Raw genomic sequence first — 14290 nt, forward strand, 5'->3', positions numbered from 1 at the left:
CCTGCCCTCCTCGGTGCTACCGAGCTCACCTGGATGGCACCGTGACGTTTTCTGTCATGCAGAGAAGAAACAATGATGTGAACATCAACCTCCTCGGAAGGGGGTGTCCACTATGAGAAAGAATGGAGCACAGGAGGTGGCACCGGTGACACAAGATAAGCTCTCAAAGCCTCGTCCCAGCTGCGTCCTACCCCCAAGTCAGAGATATGCGTGTCTGGAGCCTCTTGCAAATTAAGCCTCCTCCACATCAGTAGAACAAGGACACCTGTTTAAAATCTCACTGTGCATTAGGACTTGCTCAGCAAGCACAAAACCTGAAGTCAGGCTCCTGTGGAGCTGAAACAATTTACTGTTTCCTTCCTTAAGAAAGGCTTGCATGGTAAAGTCAGGACCGAAACAAACAGCCAAAACTTGCTCACTGCATCCACACTGACAGCCTGAACGAACCCTGCTATGGAAGCTTCCCTTCCTCCTGCTCAGCAGCCGTCCCTGCTGCATCAAACAGATTAAGAGAGCGTTGAACAAGACCAAGAAAACATCAACTTAAACATGGAAGAGCAAAAACTACCAAACAAAGTGCATTAATGGGGCTTGGCAAGTAGTACCATTTTCTTCTCAACTCAGCACCCAAGTTACACTGAGAACCTGTCCTCCTCCTTCCTATATTATAGTCTGATGACAGTGTTACTTAATTTATCAGTAATTAGAGCTCAAGCTCCACAGAAATATGTATTTGAAGACTTCAGAATGATCCTGTTACTATTGCAAGAGAAGGGCTTAAATATGCCACAGTTCTGTGGCACGTGGTATTGCTCTGCATTTTTCTCCAGGGGCAGTACAAGCCTTCTAAAAACTTTTATCATGAAAATGCTGCTCTTCAATGAATCAAAACAATATCAAAAATATGAAATGTTACTTTTCAGACCTTAACAAAAAAAAAATTACCTATAAATACTTAACACTGAAAGCATCAGACGAAGTTTCCAGAGACTAATCAGTCAGCCAGCCGGAGTGCGATGCGTGCCGTCTAACAGAAAATCTGGGAAAAAGGTGACCCCCAAAAGAGATACCTACTTAGAACATGCACTGGTTTCAACCGTGTTTCAGAATGCTGTCACAAAGTACTATACAGCACGATTACGTAGCCTTAGCCCTTCAACTCTTTTCTTTATGACTAATAAAAGGAAGCTAGTTAAAAACATTTAGTATTTTCAGAACATTTCCTATTTTCAGCTAGCCCACAGACTCCTCGCCTGAAGTCAGATGCTTAACTAACCCCATCTGCAAAAGCAGAGGGGTGCAGTTTCAAAGAGAAAACAATTTTCAAAAATGAAAATTACTTTTATTTTTCACTTTGATACCCATAAGACTACAACTGTTCAACAAGGTAAACGTAACAGTTATACAAAACATATGTAAATATTTACAGACTTAACTGTACAAAATAATTTAAAGTTTACAAAAGTTTCATGCAACCTCTGTTGACTGACACAGTCTAGGAAATCTCCTTGGAGAAGCATAAAAGATCTTTGAATTTGTTTATTTACTTAATGGTTCAAAAAAAGGATGCTGCAAGGCTTCATCAAGAGTAATTCTTTTGGCAGGATCATATTCCAGCATCCTGCGAACAAGGTCAAACAGATTTTGATGATCTGTGTCTTGGCAATGCATGAATTCCTGAAAGAAGAAAAAGGAAGTCTTTTAGATAAGAGATCTTTCACAACTGCAAATCTAACAAAATAATAAAAATGTTGTCTCCTACCTTTAGAGGCTTACAGCGTCTCCTAACATATCGTCCTGCAGAACTGTGTTCATCCCAGTCCAATTGGTCGTGGTGAAAATAATGCTTTCTGCACAATGAGGAAAATAATTTTAAGATAGTGTCAGTGCCTGAAGCGGGCACATGCTTTTCTAAGAAGTTCTGAAACACCACAGAAGTGCTCCTGTACATCCCTCTGCATCTGGGAGCTAACATCTCTTTTAGCTAATATTTATTCACAGAGACGTGTTGCCTTTATATTACCATTGCCACAATATTTAGTATTCCAATCAACAAAGAAGCCACTGAAAACCTGTCCTCCATTACTGCCATTTAAAGAGATGGATGCTTTAAGGTGTTCCGAGAGAACAACTTGGTCTCATCTGCTATTAACAAATAAAAGACAGCTTGTCAATCTACCAACTTTTTACAAAATCAGATGTTCCCAAACATCTTTAAAAAGTGTACTGCAAATACACAAGACTACCAGTGCAAATAAAATTCTGACAAATCCACACCTCAGCATCACATTAACACTGCTACGTAAGCAGCATTTTATTTTTTAAATGCTACCTGAATCTATCCCAATTGCAGCTTTCTAAGCTTTTTTCCCTCATTTTTCAAAGTACATTATGAATCAGCTGGACAACTGTAATAAAACTAAATACATTACTCAACCCAGAATTACTGGAATTCTACTATAACAGGAGTTACAGGATTATCTAGATTAGCTGGCAAGAGGACAATTTATTTCAGAAAGAGAATGGACCATCAAATCTCACGTGCTCTCAATTTTGGACATACAGTGGGTTAGGGCAGAACCCTGTGCTGGCTGCTTCTCTTTGCAATGCAAGTGGGAAACTCCTGCTGCATGCAGTTATCTTTGAGGAAGAGAGAAGGATCACTGAAGCACACGTCTGAGGGACATGAAGTGACAGTGGAAGAGGCTGGCAGCTGTATTAGCAAGACAGCACCCTCTTTTTCCTCTCAATATAAATATTCTGATGACAGCAGGTTCTTTATTCGCGTTTTTTATAGAAAAATGGGTGTCTAACACTGTTCTGGTGACCATACCAAACTTAGCTTTAAAGACTTACGAACATTCATACTCAAGTTACTGGTACCTCAGACTAAAACCAGAAAAGAGGACTACCGTCAACTATTTAATTCACCTAAATCTGACACAATTTCTTGTAATAGACTAATAGGTAACAAGAAGCCTGGAAGTCTCTTTATCTTCAGAAGCTCATAGCTAACAATAGAAACATTAAGACTTCTCTTATAATAGGAAAATATCAGGCAACTTACTCCTGTAACAAACTTACCTGGATTTCTTGATCATGTGAGCTGGCAGAGGCCCTAGTATTCTTTCCATCATTGCCAAGTGTTCTTTACTATCATGCGTCTGTGGGGAAAAAGCAACAAATGCACTTACAACATTTTTCTACTCTCAGCCGCTTGGTAACAACGCTCATCTACAAACAAGATGTTTGCCAGCGTATTGTCACAGTATCTTTATACATTATCACCTTAAATTATTAAAAATAGATTACACAATGCAGCTTGTTATATAGCACTTCCCACAGTTAGGATGGCCCCTGAACAACAGAGTTCATAAACCAAGTATCTCTACTCCTAATTCCAGCCAGTATCTTCAGACTCTAGACAGGCTTCATCATCTTAAATAGACTGAAGGAGATTCCAAGACGTCACATTTTCATAGATGCGTGCTGTCTTTACAGTCTCATCTATATAATACTTAAAAAGCCTGTAAGGTTATGCCCTTTACAGTAACAGTTAAGTACATGGCATTAAAAGATCAAAATCAGTAGTAACAAAAATGTTCAATGTAACTTTATGTACATACCTGAAACACTGTAAATCCTAGATAATACTCAATTAGAATACAACCAATACTCCAAACATCACAAGGCTGTGACCATCCCAGTGCTGCAAAATAGGCAAAGTTTATGTTTTACTTTTTAATATATTCTCAAAACCTGTAATCCACAAAGCATACGCTCATGTTTCCATGTGCCTACTGATGCCCCTTTTCCCCCTCCACACCTCTCCCCAAACCTCCGTGGGAGAAGTGGGAAAGGAACATGTTTGGACTGCTGTTTTTGGAATATTTCTTTTATTGTTTACTGTCAAGAATTTGACCATCACCATTTGAGAGAGGACTGAATTACTAGAACCATGAGCAACTACTCCAGTTTATGAAGTAAAGACATCTGAATGAACTGTAATTAACCGTCAGAAGGTTTAAAAATACTCACTGACCTAAAATAACCTCAGGAGCTCTATAATGCCTTGTAGACACTAATGTGCTGTGATGCTCATCATCAAAAGTCGCACTTCCAAAATCAACCACTTTGATGTCTGTGTTTTTTAAAGTGCGTTCATCTCGCTTCTGCAAGAAAACAAAAATGCTATTTGTTAGTATTTTTTGAAAGAGTGCTTAGGCAAAAGGTGTTCATCACATTATCTTGTTTAACATAAAATGCTAAAAATTAAACTGATGTAACAAAACACTCCTTCCAAATACATCAATTCCTCTTCAGCTCAAGCTCCAAGAAAAGAGGAGCTGGTAACAAAGTAATTTAATCTGAATACTCAAGAGAGCCGAGTAAAGAAAGACCTTTCCCACAGTAACAGAGCTCCTTTCCTCTTTTGTTAACCTCCAAGTTAACTTCAGTTAGTTGTTATCTCTGTCCTGTTTTTTTTTCTGTCCACTGGTGCATACACTTGTTTATATAACTTTTGCTCTAAAATAAAATCAAGCCGTATGCATAAACTAGAGGCCGTGAAGTTCATACTGCTTTTCTGTTTCTAAGAAGTTTTTATGCTTTGAAAAAAAGAGCAGCAACATAAAAAGAAACTTGTATTTCTGCCAGGGCTGGAAGTGATTTGTGCAGACAAGTTCTTACCCTAACATTGTGTCTTAGCATTCTCTTAGATCTAAAAGGAAGACACTGGTCAAGAATAATCCTACTCAGGGCCCATGCCAATTATAACACTACCCAATGATCAACATCACATGTTGATGACAAACAGAAAATTCATCTTAGCTAGGAAGCCAAGGACTGCAAAACTGACAGGCACTTCAGACTCCAGCGTAATCAGATAGAAAGCAAGAGCTGACATTCCTCTCAAAACACAGGGATGCTTTAAAGAAAGGGATTCAAATGGCTTAAGAAATATGAAGGAAAAAACCTGGCTAAACTCAAAGCCATTAAAACAATGCTCCCCATGAATGCCAGAACTTCATTAAACAGCACAGAACTGAACTAGGGATCAGATGAAGCAGTTTAGTTTGAATCAGAGCAAAGTTACTCACTTAGCAAAAAGTTAGTACATCTCAAAGAGCACAAAAAATTTCTAGGCAACAACTCTATCACTTGACCTTTCTACACATACTTTTTTTTTTAAAAAAAGTTCAGATGAAGACAGAAGCAGCCCAATTCAAGTTGGGAGAAACAAAGAACAAACTTACCATTTTGGCATTGTACTTCACTATGTAATCAGACTCCACAAACAAAATATTTTCAGGCTTTAAATCCGTATGAGTTAGTTTATTATGGTGTAAAACTACAAGGAAAAGAAGAATAGTATTCCATAATTAATACATTAATTTCCTAAAGAAAAAGACAAAAAAAGAACATATTTGATAAGAGTATTGAGATTTACTTACAGTTTATAGACTGGCAAATCTGATAAGCCATATTTCTAATGTCATTAATATGAAATGGCAGAAAGCTGTTTTCCTTAATGAAGTCATAAGTACTAAGTCCCAGTAGCTCAAAAACAATGCAAACATGGCCATGATGATCAAACCATTCGAGCATCTGGACACAGCGGCTTAAAAAGAAAAAAAAAATGAAAAAGGAAAGATAAAAAAACAAATGAAAACTCAATTTATTCAATAATTATCTTCTGCAAATCCTCAGTATGCTGACTTCTACTTTTATACTTACAAAGTGCTGCTTGGATCCATGGTGTTTAAGTGTTCCAATACCTGTATTTCTGAACGGGCTGCTTCCCGGTATCTACCAACATTTTTCACAATTTTAACTGCTACATGCATTCCTCTCCTTTAAAAGAAAGTAAAGCATCACAAACTGAATCAATTATTGTTAAATACCTTCAGCCCTAAAGCAGCTTGATTTTAATAAAAGAAACACAGGAAGGTGTTACAGTCAATAAAGGTCATGGAGAATTATGAGTTGGATTAGTGGAATCTGACTTAAGTACACTGCACTCTTTCCTTTGTCAAATAGTCATACTATATGCTACATTAACTACTTCTCAGTCTTATTATCTCATCTAAGGTAGAATAAACATCAGGAATCCACATGCAAGGTGATTAAAAAAAAAAATCAGTAAAGTTCTCATTTGAGCAAAGTACTGCAAAAATTTGACATTTCTTCCTGCAACTTGCACAACTTGTTCTGGCTCTTTTCCAGTGCTCCGATGGAATCAGGGGAACTCAGTAACTTCTGAAGTTTAAATTCTGAGTATTTTGTACTAGTGAAAACTGACCTGCACTCAGTGCAACATTCAAACAGTAAGGCCATTACTTAAATGGCACACAGATACATATGGTTAATTCTATCCCATTCACTCTCAGACAATTTTAATTGTCTCTGTAGAGCTATTTAAGATTCTAATGACTTAAGAATACTGTCTGCCCTCACAACATGATCTCAAGCTCCTGGACAGAACAAACAAATCAAAGGCAGAGGAAAAAATACTAGAATCATGTCACAAAACTGCAGATATAAAACATATAGTTAGAAAAATCTGAGTTTTACTAACTGTTTAAAACTCCTAGCATATACAGAAGTAGTTCAAATACAACAATTTTCTTCTTATCCACCAAACATGCCATGCACACAGAAGTAACCATTCCATCAAAAAAAGGACTGGAGTACTGTGCATTCAGAAAAAACTTCAAAGGCTAATTCTGGTTATGGAGACTGAGGAAAGAAATTTACAGCTCAACCAATTCCAAGCAATTGCTTTCACAAAGAACCAAAACTACTTTCTCAGCACCCCATAGAATCATAGAATCGTTTAGGTTAGGTTGGAAAAGACCTTTAAGATTATCCAGTCCAACCATTAACCTAACCATACCAACATCTCACTGCATCATCTTCTAAAAGTCAGCCTCCCAAATCAATTCTGTACTCTTTACATACCCTCACATTGTCTGGTTATGGCAACAGCACTTGTAGAACCAACAGAAAAACATAATGATGCAAAAAATAGTTCTCCCTCTTTAAAAAGGGCAGATGATATACTTAGTAATTAGTAGTAGTTTGCGCCATATGGTTATATAGCTTGTATAGAAAAAAAAAACAACCCTATACTTACAAAAAGGTTTATTTTTTAAAGAAACCCTCTCTAGGCAGATGCTTCCCAAGACAAATGAGGTTAAGGGAGTTTATTTTTAAAGACAGATTCTCAAAAGGAAAAACAAAGCATTTCTCTGTATACCATCTTGGATAAGGTCAATACCATCCAAGGGCCTTTCACAGAGCAGTAGAAGAAACACAAAACATTTATATTATTGGAAAAGATGGCTGCAGAACCTTAAAAACAATCAGGGACAGATGTGGTATCACCTGAAAAGCCTTAAAAATTTTAAACTAGAAATAAGCTTACAAGGTAGCTCTCAAACCCAGTATAATTTCTTTCTTAAATATACTGCAACGCTTTATTTGAACTGCGACTTTCCTTTAAAGAAAGTGTCCCTGAGCTTTAACTTCCAAGTAGTATCTTTTGTCATGAGATACTCTTATAAAGATACCCAACACTTACATATCATGATCTATGCACTCCACTACTTTTCCAAAAGCTCCTTCTCCTAAAGTCGCAACAATTTCATCTAAAAAGAACAAACACAAGTTAGAATTATAAAACTACTTAGACAAGAATGAACATTATTAACGTAGATTTAAAAAATGTGCCATTACAAAAGCATAATTACTTTAAATCTCAGCATCTGAATGCATTATTTTATTGGACAGGTGTCATGAAAACAGTTAGCCAAAAGACTATCTCTTGTTCTAATCTCAAGATTCAAGTTCATTTACTAATTGGAACTTTTTGAACACAGTATTTAAATTCTACAGAAAAGAAGATATGCAAAAAAACAAAAAAGCACAAAAAAAACAGAACAAAAAGAGCAATGAAGATTTCTTTAGCCCCCCTCCTCTGACATACTATTCTAAACAGATTTTTTGCTGAAAAGTTTTTAAAAAGTGTTGAAAAATGTTCTATACATCTTGCTCTTAGAACGTCTCCACTTTCACAGATCAGGTGACCCTCCTCATCATCCTCTACACTCCTGGATCTTTTCCTTCGGTGACTCTTCTGGAAACGGCACCAAGATCGTCCAGCCAATCAATATATCAGAGTGAATTCAGGGCAGAATACGCAATTCATTCAGCGGGGAGATATTCAGGCATTCAGTTACACACCAGGCCACGAACAGTTGGCAGGAGCAATTTCAAATTCAGTCCCCAGAAATTCACAGGGCACAGTTTATGTTACAGAAGAAAAACATGGCAAGGAACAGATTTTCAGATAAATACTTAAAGTGATAAAGCAACAGAAAAACACAACACAATTTTGTCTCTCAAACAGTGGCTTAACTGAAGACAGATTAAGAATGCAACATCACTATTTCTAATACTTTGCTAGCAAATAGCAAAAAACAGTATTTATTTACACGTCTAAGCTTACAGTCAGGTGAAATGTTTCTATTTTTAAAACATACACATTATATAATCTAAATATATATATAAAAAAATCAAGTAATTTTACTTCCCTCATGTTTAGAGAGAAGAAAAATTACTCTGAAGTCCTTTATTTGCATTATATAATCTAATACAACTTGCTGTTTCTATTGCAGAAATGTGACATAAAACACCTGGAGCTGAAGATGTACCAGTGGGCATCATGCCAATAATGAGAAATTCAGAGAGCATGCCTTCAAAGAAGGCAAGCAGCAAACTTTTCCCATGTTCAGTAAGACATTAGCTGCCATTAGCCAGGCATGTGGCTTATCGAAGTTTTCTGGAATCAGGTGTAGAACTGTAGAGCTTGTTCTTATCAATTTACCAGACATGCACGTTTCATCGTTCCAATTAAGCTTACATTAAAAAGGCATGTCACTTCAATTACTTTTAGTAATAGTATGGATGACATCTCACAGTCTACCTGAAAAAGCATAGTGCACTATGCTGCAAAACTAAAAAGTGGCAACGGTACTTTGAAATAGGATAGTTACCTGTCTTCAATTTTGAGATAACATTTTTCAGATTAATCCCAGTGTTCTTAACTACCGGCCACCTACGCTCCCAGTGTATAACTAGTACTGATGATAATCCCACCCCCCACCCAACACTCTGATCCAAAAGCCTCAACTAAGAACATATACATATGCTCATAAATGGACTCAACTACAAATCCTTTTTTAGTAATACAGTATTCCTTAAAAGTACTGTGACCAGGAATTGAAGTTCTAGCAGCCATTTAAGAAGTCTATTACCACTAATTCATTAATAATAAAGTTAAAAATTACTCATACCGAACGTGATTGGTGACTGGAGCAATGATGTCTCTTATGCTTCCTTTTATGACTACTTTTCCTGCTCCGACCAGAGGATTTGCTATAGTGATGATGGTGACTCTTTTCATAGTCTCTGTGATAATGCCTGTGGTCATACACTTCACAGAAGTCATTTCTGTATTCCTCAACATATCTCCGGTCATGATGGTCTCTTTCATTTATGGCTCTATCGTCCAAATAATGACTGAAAATATATTTTAAGTGAATGTTCTCCACTTCAAAAACTTGAGGTTCCAACAAGATAAGTGACTTGAGCTGAGTTACAGTGTTACATAGTGACTGTCTTTACACCAAGAATGTTTTCTAATTGAACTCCCTCCCCAAAAATAGTGGAGCTTTTGATGTTACTTTATTAGGAATCTAACAACATTGTCAGTCTCAAATACATAGCAGCCATCCACATGAACAATATATAATCCGTCCAGTTTGCACAGTAAATAAGAAACTGACTCAAAAAAGAGAAACACTTCCTAATATACTGAGCAACTCAATTACAATCTCCACAGTCACAGCATAAATCACTCTCGATACAACAATAATCCCCTTCTGTGCTTCCAAAGCGCAAAGTGTCAAAAAACAAAAAGAAAACCTGGAGACTGAGAGAAGTAGCATTGTTCTTAGCGCTCTGCATTAAACACTAAAAACCTCAGAGAATATGTGGATCAAGGATCTTCTGCACACAAAAAAAAAAAGCCTTTAAGAAAGCTGCTGAGGCAAAGAGCCCCCATATTACTGTACACCTACCCCTTCCAGCATTTTATAAGCATGAGTATGAGCTCTTAAAAGAATTCCATGGGATCTTCTTCTCAAGGAAAAAAAAACAGAAAAACACATCCTTCCAGTGAAAGCAGTGTGGGAGAAAAAGCAAACCACCTCCAAATTACTAGGAGAAACTCATACTTACCATTGTATTAAGTGATTAAACAAACCTTCTCTTCCTTTTGTTCACATTAAGTAAATGAAAAGCCATACTTTTTACTTGAAATTTAATACCAAAGGTATTCAATACCAATACTTAACTGACAACAGTGAAACGAACTAGTAACATTTACTTGCTTTTATTAAAGAATTTCTATTTAATGGTTCAGGTACTGTGTTAACAAAACCAAACACCTCTTAAGCTTGTCTTAAGTGAGCCAAACCTTAAGGAATTGCCAACTTTGGGCACTCGAAATCTTACCCTGAAAATGTATTTATTTTAAACGTTTTAAGAAACATTAGTGCTACTCAATTCAGAGTCTTATACCTTTCTGAAATGTGATTTGGCTTATAGTGCTTGCTTTCTTGTCCACTGCTGTGGGACCTTTTCCTGCGTTTACGGCTGCTACTGTGCTTTCTTTGATCCCAGCTCTTTCTGTCGTCCCATTCAGGACAATGAGATTGTTTTGAATGCCGCATCTGCCACTGAAAAAAACCAAACCAACAAAACCACATAAAAGACAAAAGCATTACACTGGTATTTGTAGATGCAAGTCAACTACTGTAGTTTGATCAAATATGACAGAACTAGAAAGAACCATTTCCTCAAATAATTCTTTTTCCTCAGCTTCCCCCACATGTTATTTTGGTTTGGCCAATAGACATAGCTTTCTCATCCTAACACTGTGACACTGTTACGAAACACAAACAGAGATTAAATAGGCCGACTCATCTTCATTTAATAGCTTCAATCATGTCATTAAAGCCTGTTTTAAATAAACTCTCAAGTGACTAAACAGGATCATTTCCTTAGAATCTTCTGTCGGAGAGAGACCTTAATCTTCAAATATCCTCTCCGACAAAACCTGGATTCAGTTCTTCATACTATATTGCACGTAAGTTGCTACATGAAAGTCAAGCATGTACTATCAGTCTAAAAACTGCTCTCACAAATCTATTTACAGATCACCAGCAAATGGATACTTTTTAAAGTTTTAGCAACAATCATGGTGAACTCTGATATATTAACACATAACTCTGTAGTACTATGAGCCAAGCCACTATTTTTGAACCCTATCAGCATGCAAGTATGCTGGTGTTTTACAATTCAGCTGATTCACCAAAGACAAAACCCACCAGCTTCCGTTGCTGGATGTTATATGCAGGAATTCTGTGTTCAAACAGGTACATGCACAACTGAAAAAAAAAAGGAAAGCAAAGCACAGCTGTAGAATTAAGATTATAACAAAACCAACCATTATTTGTTTACTCCTCTTTGGCAGGAGTTTTTGAAAATAAGAGTAAGCTTACATAGCTATTTCAGTATATTCTGAAGAATGAACTAACACAGGACAAGAAAAAGTGTCCACAGTAAGCAGTGACAGCAAGTAAAGTAGTTTAGAAACAAAGATAGCACTAATAAAAAGAATCACAATTGCGTACATTTACACAGAACAATGCTGGTTGTCTCTATACCAGCTGGAAGCATTAAGGAGGAAACTTTTAGAACATGTAAATGGCAAGCCTGTTCTGAAAAAGGTTTCCTGATACTTTCATATTTGTGACAGGCTGGTAGCTTAAAAAAAAAAACAACCCACAATAGACACCTGCACCAATGTTTTTTACAGAAATGTGTTTCTAAAATACAAATACAATGCAACCAAAGTGACAAACTGTGCAAACAAAAAAAAAGTGACTGGTACACTCTTTGAGTCAGTCATGATCTAGGTCTCGCAAAAATCTTATTCACTTATGATACATTAATAAGGAACAAAAATACTAATGTTATCAAATGACAAACAAAAACGCCTGAAAGATCAAGACAAAATTAAAACCAATTAGCATTTCATATACATGCCTGAATTTCTTCTCCTTACCCAGCTCCAAAGTAATTTTCCTCTATTTTCAACCTACATAACTCAAATTATGAAACACCCTCAGGTTTCAGTTATTCTACCTTTGAGGTGAAGAGTTCCCCCCACACACTCAGTTATAGACGAATGGAGGATTTTACTTATAATTGCCTCCCCCCCTGCCCCCGCCATTTGGCAGAAGGCAGGCTGCATTAAGGCCCTATAGTGGACAAATATCTAAATAAAATCACCATTAAAGGGTCCTGCAGAGTGGGCCTTGGGGGTGGAAGGATGGATATTTGACACAGAAAACTGGAGAAAATGTTTAGTAGAAGACTAACTGCTGCTTAACTACACTCAAGTGCACAAAGAATTACTGGAATTAAGTTGCAAATTCTGTCCCTAAAGCAGCCAAGTAAATGGAAATGAGTAGGAAATTGTTAGAATCGGTCTGTGCAAGGCCCAAAGTGGCCCGCAATCCGTTTTACAGTACGAGCCACCTTAAGATTTTTGGACTATTATGCACTCCCTCTAAATTTATGCACCAAAGCACTTCACTTATGTAATACTGACAGCTGACATGAGCATATGCATTCCTATAGCATGTGGTCCTAATCCATATCACAGGCCGTTTTCAATCCCACATTCTGCCATAAAGTTTCTCAAACAGGACCTTTTGTAAAAGATCCATACATAAAGTGCCTCAGAAAGGCCACAAAAGTCCTGCCATAAGCTGCCTACACAGCAATTTCTAAACGTCTCCCCTCGAAAACTTGGCAGGCCGTACGGATCGGAGGAGGTGAAAGGCTTATCCCTTTGAGATGGCCAAAGTCCGCCGGGCCAGGCCGTTTTGAGCGTCTGGGGTACAGACACGCGGGAGCGGGTCCTACAGAAGACACCCACTACCCCAACCCACGGCCATGAAGTCCACTTCCACGCCGGTCTTCCGTCGGGAGGCCTCTGGAGCCGTGGGGAGGGAGGAAGGGCCCGTCTCCGTTGCCATCTGGGCAGGCGCCAGACACCTCCGTGCAGGCCAGGCTGAACAGCCGAGCTGCGCGGCCCCCACCCCGAAAGCACCCACGGCACACGAGGCCCCGGCCCTGCCCGCCGCAGCACCCCCCCCCCCCCCCCCGCCCCTCCCCAGAGGCCCTTTCCGCCACAGGAAACCCTGACCGGGGGGATCCTGTACCGAGGATCCCTCCTCCCACCCTAACACCTCCTCAATCAACCCCTCACGCAGGGCTCTACGCTCATCCTGCTCCCCGCGCCGCGGAGGCGACGCGAGCAGCCCCCTTCAACCAACCCTTCTGCGCCCCCTCTGCCTTCCCGCTGCTTCGCCCCCCCGGAAACGTAAGGGAGAGAGTAAAAAGGGAAGAAGAAAAGAGCCGGAGGAGGAAGGCCGCCTCCACCACTTACAGCTGGAAAAAAAAGGCGAGCGAGCCCTGTGTCCGCCCTGCGCACACAAACAAAATGGCGGCGGCGGCCGAGCGCGCAGAAACTGCTTCCTCCTCTCCTCCCTCTCTCTCCCTCTCGCGGCCTCTGTGCGGCGTGACGTCAGACGCACAGCGCAGCGGGCGGGCGTAGGACCAAGGCCTCCCCCTAGTGGAGGTGGGAGGAGAGGAAGAGCCGAGCCCGGGCAGGCACCGAGGGGAGGGCAGAGGCCCCGCCCCCGGGGAGAGGCCCCGCCCCCAGAGAAAATGCCCCGCCCCCTGGCAGAGGCTCCGCCCCCGGGCAGAGGCCCCGCCCCCGGGGCGCCATGGCGGCCGCTGTGAGGGGAGCGCGGTGCTGCCCGCCACACGCCTCGGCCTGGCCTTGACCTGCGCCCCTCTGGGGGAAACTTCTAAGGAGCTTGAGGCCGTGTGGGCTAGGGACCCAAATTCGCGCAGGGGTACAAGCAGCGATCCCGGGTTCAAAGGCTACCACCGAGCTGCTGGGCCGCCCCTCCTCTGGTGCCCGCGTCAGCCCTGAGCATCGCCTCGTTGACGGGGTGGAGCGGCCCAGAGATCGCACCGCCAACTAATTGCTCCTAATGAACTCACCAAATGTTGTGCTTAAGTAGTTAAGTGTCGGGGTTGATCCTACTGTTAGGCTCGGTTTCCCAGTCGCAACGTTTAATAGCTG

At 39.8% G+C, this 14290-nt stretch overlaps 1 protein-coding gene across 1 annotated transcript; it reads right to left on the reverse strand.

Annotated features, from left to right (window-relative positions):
• Positions 1-1096: 1096 nt before the first annotated feature.
• On the reverse strand, positions 1097-13672 carry CLK4 (CDC like kinase 4). The gene is made up of 14 exons (XM_075715899.1): positions 13586-13672; positions 11454-11513; positions 10645-10802; positions 9357-9582; positions 8047-8137; positions 7583-7649; positions 5737-5853; positions 5454-5620; positions 5256-5350; positions 4043-4172; positions 3627-3709; positions 3085-3164; positions 1763-1850; positions 1097-1677 (listed from the first exon to the last, which is right to left on the reverse strand). The coding sequence occupies exons 2-14, from the start codon at positions 11505-11507 to the stop codon at positions 1540-1542; spliced, it is 1494 nt and encodes a 497-aa protein (XP_075572014.1). The 5' UTR covers positions 11508-11513; positions 13586-13672; the 3' UTR covers positions 1097-1539.
• Between the last annotated feature and the right edge of the window lie 618 nt (positions 13673-14290).

This window comes from Pelecanus crispus, chromosome 8 (genome assembly GCF_030463565.1).
Source record: "Pelecanus crispus isolate bPelCri1 chromosome 8, bPelCri1.pri, whole genome shotgun sequence".
NCBI classification, from domain to species: Eukaryota; Metazoa; Chordata; class Aves; order Pelecaniformes; family Pelecanidae; genus Pelecanus; species Pelecanus crispus.

Coding starts and splice junctions, on each gene's coding strand:
- CLK4 (XM_075715899.1), bottom strand. CDS start 11,507: ATGTACCTGTTTGAACACAGAATTCCTGCATATAACATCCAGCAACGG. Junction 10,803..11,453: donor ACATCCAGCAACGGAAGCTG/GTGGGTTTTGTC, acceptor GGTTTTTTTCAG/TGGCAGATGCGGCATTCAAA. Junction 8,138..9,356: donor CCAGTCACCAATCACGTTCG/GTATGAGTAATT, acceptor TGCCGTTTCCAG/AAGAGTCACCGAAGGAAAAG.